Here is a 12,282-nt window from a genome sequence, read left to right on the forward strand (position 1 = left end):
AGCAGAGCCCAGCTGGCGAGCGCAGGAGGCGGGGTTTCTGTTGCTTCGCGCCCTTTTTGGGCGCACACGGTTTTTCGCGCTTACCGGCAACTGCTCCCAATTCCTTTTTGCAAGGCGCCACCAGCATTTTTCCTCCCACTGGAGTGAGAGTACCCATTTATCTACTCACGTGAGTTTTCAACCTGTTGGGTTGACAGGAACTGGGGAGGAAACAGGAGCTCACCCTGTTTAACGCAAAGGCTGGACTCGAACTGCTGAAGCGTCGACCATTTCTGGCCGGCAACTTTCAGCGGCATTAAGCCACTGGATAAAAAAGAGTATATGAGAAAGAAAGAAGATGAGATTGTGAGATGCTGATGAGTGTGAATGGGAAAGTATAAATCTACAAGAATGGCAGGATGTGTGTAGATCAAAATATTCTCTACCTGGATACCATTACACTGTTCCCAAACCCAGTCAACTCACAAGGTCAATTTGGTTTTCCACTGGGGCCAGGATATGATCATCCCTTCCTTCTGCCCCAGCTTCAATCCAACCAAAGGAGGAATGGTATAAATTAGACATTAGAAGGGCTATCGTGATCTACCTGGGAATTCTGACAGTCTCCTAGTAGCTTTTTGGTAATCCCACCTTGGCCACAAAACCTCACTGACCATGATCTCTAGATGCATTGAAGCTTATTTCAAACTAGCCTAGGAGACTCAGAATAAGCCTGCTCCACAGCCACTTCACTAGAAGTACAACCATTCTGGATGTCTCCAGCAGAGATATCTGTAGTGCTGCCACTTGGTCCCTTTAGAGTTAGGAAGACCCAGAGGACCCAGGGAACACCATCAGAATCTTGCAATTATACTTCAAGAATGAGTGGAAGGAAAATAGTGCTCTGAGCAGCCTGGTGAAGAGGGTGGCATACAGATGGTGTAAAATACATACACATATAAGTCCACTGTACATTTTCAGTTACATTTATCCTGACAGTTGAGTGACTTAAAATATAATCCTATGAACTGCTAACTTTAAGGGAACCAAAATAAATGCATGTATGTTACAAGTATTTGCAAATAAAAGCCTTTGCAGTTTTAAATACCACAGTTTGGAACTGTCTACTTTCAGGGCACATTTTCAATATCCATTGCAGAATGTTTTAAGATGCACACAGTGGTCTAGATATCGCTGAGGTAGTAAACCCATGTATGGACACTACCATTCAGATATGTGAGAGAGGGTTTGTATCACAGAATGCTCCTTCATACCACATTTGTAAAAGTCCCACAGAAAAATAGATGCCAGTGAGACTGGTTCTTGACTAACATTTCTCCAAATGTCGGGTTTTTCCATGCACAAGGCATTGTCTTGTAAGGAAGAGCATTCATCCATGTGTGCCTCCAGCTCAGTGTGAAATACATTTGAGTTCCCATAGGATATCAGCCAAGTACGTTATCAGTCTTACTCTATTGCAGTTGAACTGGGGTGGGGGAAGCTAGGCAGTGATAAACAAAGTAGCTTCAATGAGGCTCATTCATCGGTACAGATCTTCCTTTGCAGAATCCCAGAGTTTCCTGGTTCATGGTTTAAACGAGGAAAGGGAAGTACTGTATGTTAGCAACTATTAGTCATCTTTAAATGTTTTATTATACATATGTTGTGCATAAATCACAGATCTTAACAGGCAATGTCAAGTTGATGTAAGTTGATGCAAGATACATCTCTGGTTCTCATTTACTGCAGTATTTAGCAGCTTGTTGACTTCCACTGTGTTTCTTCCCAACTCCTCCTTGAAATGGAAAGACTATTATCTTGCTTGTAGAGGCATGGAAATATATGGCAGCAAATATTGGTAGTATTTTGCCTTCCTGCAGCCCTGTTATTTGAACAGCCATCTAGTTCATCTTGTTACTTCACACTCTGGTGTTCCATGAACAGCACCAACTGAGACATCTTCCTAAGAAATGGCAATATAGGAAAGGGCAAAGTACACATTACCAGAAATTATTTTCTAAAGGGAACACAAGCAAGGCAGCTTTGATTTTGAGCAAGAAAATGGGAAGAGATAGTTAATATATTTCCTAGCACCTTCTCTCTCTTTTTTTTCCCCTGCCCAGAATTAAATCCTCTCTAAAGTGCCAATTCCTCCCCAAGATTCAGTTTGACAAGGTAGCTAGACCTTTGATATTCCTGAAAAAAAGCAAGTTATGATCTACTGATAATGTACAGGAAAATGGAAAGCAGGGAGATAGTTTAGCACCGCAACTACTCAATATGCTCCATTGATCAAAGTTGCAACTTCCTGGGTGCTTTTTATTAATGTTTTTAAAAAACCTTTCAGGGCTTCATTATACATATTTCTGTTATGTGGATTTCTCCTTAATCAGGACAGCAAAATTAGTTCTTATTTCTTAAAACACACAAGACATCATATTTTTAATCTTTCCTTTTTCAGAGTTAAATGTTAAGGAACTGGATGTGAAAGTATGTGATGAATCATCATGTAAATATGGGGGTGTTTGCAAGGAAGAAGGAGAGAGTTGGAAATGTATATGCCAATTACAGGTAAGGATTTTTCATATTTATGATTGGACATGAGCTGAACTGTTGAGATAATATATAAATATGTCACTCTGAGAATTTGATTCATGGAAACACATAATTTGGTATAGTATATTCTTTAGAACTGAATTACAGTCCATATGTTTTTTTGACAAAGGGACAAGGAAGGAGACTTTCAAGCATGATCAAAGTTTTTGGAGTTGTTTTGCTTGCAACTGAATTTGCCAGAGTTTTTTTTTCCTTTTCTTCATTATTATGATTATTAACTTTGAAGTTATCTTACTTTTAATGTGGAATGTATAAATACTTTTATTGTATTGATTAATTCTGTGCAATAAACATTAAAAATAGTATATTCTTTAGAAACAATATAAACATAAAGTGAAGAAAGACATAATATTCTTTCTTACTGTGATGATAGTAATTGCTATCTCTTGTGGGAACATTGCTGCACAATTTTATAGATATACATGCCTTTGTAATTCGAATCCCGGATCAGCTTTAAGTATTGTGTTTCATTTTGATTTGTGGATTGATTCTTTACCTTTTCTTTTTCTTTAGACTAGTACATATACATTGATTGATTTACATATCTATCCCTTACCTTGCAGATTGCTCTAGAACCTAACTCTTTAAATGTGTCAAATATGCCAAGGACACAAGGTGTATTAACAATGATATCAGAGACAATCATATGATAGTATCTTTGCAAAATTACTTTTTTTTTTCAAAATTCAGTGAAAATTTGCTGAAGTGTAATTTTCAGAAACCTTTTTTCCTCACTGAAGTTCTCTTTAAATGCTGTATTATATCATATTATCAGAAATTATATCACAGAGGCAAAAAGCACAAATTCATAATAGTAGCGTATTTGAGAAGATACATACTTTCTTCTCACAGGTGAGGAACACCTCTGACCTAATTTAATGTCTGATGAATAAACTATTTAGGAATGCTTTCTGTGTCTGCCTGTGAGTATATGTTTGTGTTTTATTTTAAACAGTTTTTTAAAGTATTCTAACAAATTCCACGGATTGTTTGTATTCCAATCAGTACTTTCTGACCACCCCTGCAACTTGTGTGTAATTTCCAGATACTGTATTTGATAAGAATACCACTTTTTCCCCAAGTAATTCTGTGAATTGGGAGGAACCTTTTACATTCCCATATTAGAACAGAAGCTGCTGAAAACTAAGGAATAGGCTGAAGACCTACTGCTGAAAAGCGAGATGTCTTTTAAAATTAGCTGTTGCTTGAGAGAAGCTGCTTGCCTGGTGAATTTAACTCTTTTGTAATGCTTACGCAGAGGTTTTTTTTGCTCTGTGTTGTTAAGTTACCTCTTTCCTTGGCCCCAATTTAGTTTTCTTCCCTACACATTCCTTCCCTGCGCAAGCACCCCTCCCTTTTTTAAAAAGAACTCATTCAATTTTATTATTTTTGCTGTTTCTGCTGGAAGGAGGGAGGGGAATGAAAGTGTGTTTGTAAACTTTGTGTGGAATGATTTGAGTGAGTGAGAAAGAATGCTTGGTATATGTCAATCAATTAATTTTGTAAATGTGGTATCTTATTTTACAGGCTATTAATCTTTATTAGTAATTAATTCTAATTATCTCTCTCCTTCACCCCTCCCTGCCCCTGGGCCTGCTTCTTTTTTTGGAGTGTCTTAAATTCAGTGTTGTCTTTTCAGGTAAACATTATAAGTCTTGTGAACTTCTGTTGCAGAATTACTGTAGGTTGTATATATGCAGAGGTTTGCATAAATCTCTTCCTTCCTTCCTTCCTTCCTTCCCCCATGTCTCTCTCTCTCCAGTGTCACACGAATTATATTCCTGTTTGTGGTTCAAATGGAGACACCTATCAAAATGAATGCTTTCTCAGAAGAGCTGCTTGCAAGCATCAAAAAGATATAACAGTGGTTGCCAGAGGTTCATGTTACTCAGGTGAGTGGCAGCTAGCAGAACCATTTTTTAAAATTTCTTTGATTGATTTTTCCAGTGAAGGTTCCAGGGCCCATTTGTTTAGGGCAGCCTTCTGCAACCTTAAATAACTCCAGATGGCTATTGCTGAGAATTCAAGGAGTTGAAATGTATATATCTGAAGACATTCAGATTGAGAAAGCTGCTTTAGGACATGTCTTGGAAAACTCATAGATTTAGATTTAGATTTAGATTTAGATTTAGATTTAGATTTAGATTTAGATTTAGATTTAGATGATGATGATGATGATGATGATGATGATGATGATGATGATGATGGTGATGATTTATTGAACTTATTATGGCCGCCCACTTCAGAAGAATATCCAAAAAAATAATTAATCCTTCCAGAACCTCAGGAGAATAGATGCCATATGTATCTCTGAGGGGATGCTGTTCCAAAAGGCAGTGACAGAGAAGGCATGCTTCCTTAGTTCTAAAAGATGACAACATTTAACTGAGGGGGCCTGGAACACACTCACTCTGCTTGAATGTACCAGGTGGACAGAAAAGACTGTAGGTAGGCAGTCCCTCAGATAGCCAGGCCCTATGCCATGTAGGGCTTTACAGGTAACAACCAGCACCTTGAATTGCACAAGGAAGCCAACTGGCAACCAATGTAGCTAATGAAGCAGTAGTGACACATGGGCATAATGAGAACTGCCCATTACTGCTTGTTCTACTAATGTATTGGGCAGTAGGAATAACCTTGAGAAACAGGAGGAAGAGCCACAACCAAGGCAATGGTCAGTTAAATAAAATCTGGGTCCAGGGCAGAAATGTAATTTGAGAAAACGTCTCAGACATAACCCTCCCTAGTTCTCATGAGGATAAAGGGAGGAAGGGGGAAAGCACATTCAGACTTGCAATATTATCTTACTATAACCTTATAATAAAAGTAGTATTAGTATTCATAACTCTGGCTTCCTAGTCTGATTTACCTTGAAGGCCTGATAGCTGCGTTCTGAACCAGCTGTAGCTCCCAGATGGTGTTCAAGGGAAGCCACATGTACAGCATTTTGCAATAGTCCAGTTGTGAGGTGAATGGGGCATGAGTGATCGTCTGAAGGGCCTCCTGGCTATCTTGGCCACAACTGCCACATGGTCATTGAGCAGTAGTGATGAGTCTATGAGGATCCCAAGCTTGCTCAACAGTCTGGAATGGGGAAATGCAACCCCATCAAGATCAACAGTTCCCAACCTGGGGGGCCATAACAGCCACAGCCATTCAGTCTTGTCAGGATTGAGCCAAAATCTATTCCTCCACATCCAGCCCCAAGCAGCCTCCAGGCACTGGGTTGGTACATTGACAGCTTTATCTGCATATCTGCAATAGAGATGTAAAGCTATCATCCATGTCATCATTACCCCAAATCGACAGATGACCTCATCCAATGGTTTCATGTAGATGTTAAACAGGAGGAAGGAAAGTGTTGAACTGTGAGGCACCCCACAATGAGGAGCCATGGGCACAATCTCTCCCCTCCCTCAACACTTACTGGGAATAACCACTGAGGAAGGAGGTGAACCACAGTGCCTCCCACTCCCAACTCCTGCAGCCGGTTCAGAAGGATACTGTGGTCAATGGTATTGAAGCCGCTGAGAGATCAATGGTGTACCACCATCATCCTGGCTCTGTCAAAGGTCATCAACAAGCATGCCCAACACTGTCTCCATACTATGCCCCAGGCTGAAACCCTACTGAAACAGGTCCAAATAATACATTTCCTCCAAGTTACTCTGTAGCTACCATCCAACTACTTCCTCCACAACTTTCCCCACCAAGATTCTGTTAATGTAACCTTAAATAAAGTTGAATTAGTCCATCCAATCATGCTTCCTGTCTGGACTACCTTGCTAGGCTGATATCAAGTCTGAAAGTACATTTCTCCCCCTTTGCCTTAATAGCCCAAGAAACTAGGGAGGGTCCCTTCTGAGAAGTTTGTCATGCCCAAATTCCTTTTGCGGGCTCATATGTCTTTTGTCCAACTGTTTCCTTGGCTGTGGCTCTTCTCCCTGTCTCCCAAGGTCATTCCCACATACCATTACAACAGTTGTCCAGAACGGAGGGGTCCAATGAGAGCTTCTTGAGAAGGGGTCATACCACTGCCTCCTTCAAGGCCAGAGGAACCACCCCTCCCTTAAAGAGGATGACACCACTGCATGGAGTCATCCCTTGATCACCTCCTGGGCCACCTTGATAAATCAGGAGGGGCCAGGATCTAATAAACTAGTTGGCCAAACTGACAGATTGGAGGACCCAGTCTACTTCTTTGGGAATTACAGAATTGGACTTAGTACAGGTATTTTGGTTTATTCTTGATTTCTCTAACTACAATAGGCTTTATCATTTTATGTAGGCATTAAATCCAACCAATGGGATCTAAAGCTAGGGTCAATAACCATAGGTATCATTCCTAATCCCAGTAACACTAATGTGAGAAAACATACATTGTGACATTACAAGATCAGTTCTGCCCTTTTGTACTAGCATCACATGCAAGGATATAAGGAGCAGAGTTTGTGTCATGATGTTGTAATGCACATTTCATTAGCTGCCTGCCTTGTGCCTCTCTCCTTTGGATGCCTATGTCAGTACCTGAAAGTTTTGGATTTGGCTATACTATTCCAGTGGTTGAAGCAATGAAACCTTCTTCAGCATGGTTGAAATGAGTTTGGAAGAAGATATGTGCTGGGTTTTTCTTCTTAGTTTTTGAGGGCTCATCAGCTAAAATTTTAGAGTCTTAAAGATTTTGCAATTTGGATATCCAAAATATGTGCTCTTTAACAGATAAAACTTTTTGCTCTGAAATGTTTTGGAGTTTCAAAGAGCAGCAGGGATTTGACTGCTATAAAAAGAAAAGTGGCAAAGCTCCCGTTATTAAATTATGGCTATTTAACATTTGATACATTGCAGAAATTGCTAAACAAATACAATTTAAGTTATGGGATAAGAAGAAGCTGAACAAAACATTTAAGTTTTATGCAGAAGAGGTGCTTGGAATATTAATAGACATGCATTAAATTTAATATAAAGTACAGCTCATTTAATTCTTATTTTTTGGCCTTGTTAACTGTCTCAATATTTTATTTATTATAATGCTGCTTTTTATATGTGTGCTCTCTGTAATAGTTAGATGTGGAATTTATGACTTTTGGGTGGGGATGCATAAATGTTCAGGGTTTTAGATATTTATTGTATGTGAAGTAGTGGATTTTTGATGATATGGTAAGCAATACTTACAGTACTATACTGTATAGTAATGCAAAATATGTATATTAAAAATATCTTACTTTGTTATGAAGTTATTTATGGAGAAAAAAACATAACAGAGAGGTTAAGTGAAGTGTGTTCCACTTATTGACCTGACTGAAAATTAATCTAGAGGAATTTTGTATGTATAGAATATCAGTCAAATTAATTTTCAATTATTTTGATTGTGTTATTGTATTTAAGTTTAGTTGTTCAATGATTATTGCACCAATGATGTCACTTCATTAAAATACCTATTATTTGGGGAAATATTTAGTAGTGTTAAATGATTACAGGCTTCAAATGATTACAGGCTTTAGTGTTAGATATATTCAGTACTTAATTTATGCATGGATGCAAGAAGATTGTAGGGTATTCTTTTTGCTATATGATTATAACCTTGTTGGCTTGAAGAGAAAAGTGCTGATTTAAAATTTTAAACTTAGCTTTAGTTGTATTATTTGTTGAACTATGGCCATAATTAGTCTTTGATTACAAAATAAAATATTTTCCCTATCTCTTTTTAATACCACTTTCATCCTCTTGTGAATTAGATTACAGTTAATCTATTATTAATTTGAGCTCCTTTTGAGATTGAGAATAAATCAATATGCTTTCAAACATACCTATCATGATAAAAATGCATCTCAATAAAATACACATTATAAAGAGTCTGTTATATTAAAGAATATAATAAAAAATATTGTCGTCCCCCCGCCCCTTCCTCCAGTGGGTTAGGGCAGGATAAATAAGACTATTTAGTTTGGGGCAGGAAGAAGGCTGAAATCTGGTGAGTTATAATTGAAGCCTAGAGGGAATAGGAGTCCACCAGCCTTTCTACTCCCCAAACTAGTTTAAATACTGTTTTAATTCTTGGATCGGAAATACGCTAACTGGCTGGCATCCATATAATAATGGGATGAGCCAAGTAGGCATGCAGTCTCTGAGACCCTCCCATGGGTATCATTAATGCATGCTATTTGAATAAGTCTTGATTTTTCCTTTATTTTCTTTCTCTGGCAAAGTTGAGTGCTGTTTGTTAAGCTGCTTTGTTTGGTTCACTTGCAGTTTGGATGATAAAATAAAGTGGATTAAATTAATTTAATTGCCTAAAGAGAGAGTAAAATCATGCTCACAATTCATTGTAGCTCTTTATTGACTGTGTAGCAGTTCAGCCAGATTTTCTTCAGCCTGGTGCCATCAAATGGGCTGCATTGGCTGGAGGATTGAAAGGATATTTTACAGATTATATTTCTTCAAAACATTAGGCAGTCTCCCTTGCTTCCTCCCTTGATATTGTAACTTGGGTTGGCACTCTTTGAGAAGCTGGAGACCATTATGCAATCTTGCATGAGGTCACAGGTATCAAAAGTTAAAACCCTTTGTAACAACTAAAAATTGACTGAAATCTTGTAAGATCACCAAATTGAAAACATGGGGATCTTCTGTAAACTTGTACAAAAACGCTGAAGTCTAAAGGGAGTTGTTCATCTTGTGAGATTTAGCTTTTTTTAATTAATGTGTTTTTAAAATTTTCAGTAGTCCATGGAAACATCCTAGGGGTATTGTGGATGTTATGGTGTCAGTGCATATTATCAGTTTCTGTTGTAACTGTTAGTGCATGTCTAAGTTGAATTCTTAACATGCTTCATATTGGTTAATTTATACCATGTGCATTTGAGAATTACAGTGTCTTCTACAGAAGAAACCAAAGCAAGCTCAAAAATTTGCAGCTTTCCAAATCCAAATACCAACTGAGATTGCAAAACATTTCTTACTGTTCCTAGGCAGTAAGAATAGGAGGCTTTACATACACTGTATGGGGAGTCATTTATTGCTAGTAGGCTGCGTTCACTTAAAAGATTACCTTACATTGAAATAAATGCACTTAATTTGGATTACTCCCTGTTTCTGACACACGGACAGACTCAACCAAGGTTTGTTTGATCTCAGAAATTGTCCCAGAATATGGATAAAATTAGAACATCCCACTTATGAAAGGTGACAAATGAAAAGTATTTAAAATGCTGCTGGCAGAATCTTAGCACTGTTTGCTTGTTTTATAGCTGCATTCAGGCAGCCAATGCATTTCTTAAGATGTTAAGAGAGATCAGTCTTACTATTGTTGTTTTTATTTATATTTGTTTATTTTAATATTACTGCAATAACATTGCAAGTTCACAATGTATGGAATATTTATTATCACAACATTGTTGCACCTTATTGCGGGATTTATTGTTAAAACAAGAGTAAGGACCAGGACTCATCAGTGCTTCTGGTTCTTGCCTCAAGCAGATGTGAGCTATGAGGTTCTAATGACCTTCTTGGGAACTTGATTTTTTGGTATTCCTGTGCTTATAGAAAAAGATGGGAATAGATTTGTTTTGCAAAGGCTTTAGCTGTGAGAGAAATTCTAAAAGAGAAAAATGGGTGATAACCAGAAACAGCCAAGTATTCCATGATATCTTAAAGCTACAATGCAAAAATTATGGCTTGGGTAATGCATGGTCCCCAGAATAGGTTAGGACAAAAATTGGGCTTTTAGGGGGGAAAAAAAAGAAAAAAGGAAGTGTGAGGGGAAGATAAGGAGCAGATATGTAAGACATCCATGTCACCCTCTGTAACAGTTCAACATCCCCCCGCCCCCAAATAGGCCTTGGTCCTATCCACTTTTGGAGTGTAGCCCTGAGGAATATACCACCCAAAGCTTGATGTGTGCCCTCAAGCCAAAAGAACTTGCACACATCTGTCTTAAAACCTAGCATATTTTTGATGGTTTGAAGTTGTGTAAAGCTATATAAAATTGCAGATGAATGGTTTTGGCTACTGCTAGTCAAAGTTGTTACGTGCTACTTCTTCCATTCTTGACAGAAAGTTGGTGTTTTTTCTGGAAAATTAAAAATGGTGGGAAAACATAGGAGGGTAATATTGAAATTAAGATTATGTCTGGTCCCACATAACATTTGAAAAAGAAGGCAGGAAGGTTTCAAAATAAAGTGTGATTTGGACATATCCCAGGTTTGGGAAAATGTATAGTAGGACTTCTTAGTGTCAAAACTTATTTTGAAATCCTGAATAAGCTGGGGACCCTAGGAATTAACTTTACAGTATAGCACAATTAAAATAACTTCTACTGATGGCAGGAAATTTGTGTCAGCAGAGGGAGCTTGTGATCCTGTAGTGTGAACCTGTGATCTGCTCTAGGTCATTTTGTTACAGTCTACTTAGGGTGCAAGATGCTATCCACTTGTTTCTAAATTTATTATACCTAGTTGTCCAAGCAATACTTTTAGCTAAAATAGGCCCTTCCTTCTTTTTTCTTACTAAATTCTAGTAATTTACTAAGCAACTTCATTACTTATTCAATTAGTAATTCCTAAATTGCTACATCTAGTTGTACAAGTTATATCTTAGCATGTTCTCACATTCTGAGTTCAAATAGGCCCTTGCTACAGGATGTTGACTAATTAGTCATAGAATTTAAACCCTTACTATTTCTTTCAATGCTGTACATTTTTTATTTAACTACAGTAGCCCAAATAATTGTTCCCTGGATTCATTTCTGCTAAACGTGGTTTTTATAATAGAATTGAATCTTCACTGTCAGAAAGTTATGTTCGTTAGCAAGTACAGTCTTCTGGCTTTCTAATTACAGGTCTTAAACTGAAAAAGCACAACTATTAGTTATTTCTATTATTAAAAGTAAACAGTGGTTTATTTATGGATGTCAGATATTTATTTGGTTCTCTTGTTTCTTCTACATCTGTGTCAGCCCACCAGGTGACACAGCTTCATCAAGGGGACCCAGAGCACACTCACTCTGCCAGATGTGGTGGGATGCGTGGAAACCATTGGGGATAGGCAGTCCTGTAGGTAATGTGCCCCATATAGGGCTTTAAAGGTGACAGTTAGCACCTTGAATTGTATTTATTTGGTTCTCTTGTTTCTTTTACAACATTTTATCAAAGAGAAAGCTAAGACAACACTTAATTTCAAATTAGTGTCCCACATTTTGAGGTAATTAAAACCTTATTAGGGGTGCTGAGCATCCTGGATTTTGTAACATATGCTTAAACTTTTAAAATGCAACGATGACAACATTGTTGGGGGGATGAGGCTGGGGGCCATGGCAGCAGTGCAATTTAATTGCTAATTAAGAGTTGCTAGGTGATTTTTTGAGGGGGGGCTACTCAGAAGATTTTAAACTATCTCCTTTGCTGTTGAATTCCATAGCTAAGAAGTTAAGACCAATCTGAAGCAGGAACTAAACCTTGTAAATAAAATGGAATATTGTTTTTTATTTCTTTATTAAACAAATGTATATGGCCACCCATCTAACTAGTGGAATTCTATGTAGCAAACAGAGATAAAAACATAATACGGTTATCCAAATAAATCAAAAGGAAAAACAAGAAAAATCAAGTTGTGCCCCTATAAAAATCTCATTGCCAACATATTACACACACACACACACACACACACACGCACCCCAGAGCTCCATTAAAA

At 37.8% G+C, this 12,282-nt stretch overlaps 1 protein-coding gene across 1 annotated transcript in view; it reads left to right on the top strand.

Moving 5' to 3' along the window:
* TMEFF1 (transmembrane protein with EGF like and two follistatin like domains 1) overlaps positions 1-12,282 on the top strand; it is an 89,306-nt gene that overhangs the window by 39,211 nt on the left and 37,813 nt on the right. Inside the window, exons 2-3 of the mRNA XM_007424388.3 lie at positions 2,441-2,550; positions 4,358-4,487. Of these exons, the coding sequence (XP_007424450.1) occupies positions 2,441-2,550; positions 4,358-4,487 (240 nt within the window). The remainder of the gene's footprint in view (positions 1-2,440; positions 2,551-4,357; positions 4,488-12,282) is intronic.

This window comes from Python bivittatus, unplaced genomic scaffold (genome assembly GCF_059951505.1).
Source record: "Python bivittatus isolate LINGU-HERP-01145 unplaced genomic scaffold, Pbiv_v1 ctg000960_np1212, whole genome shotgun sequence".
Classification (NCBI taxonomy): Eukaryota; Metazoa; Chordata; class Lepidosauria; order Squamata; family Pythonidae; genus Python; species Python bivittatus.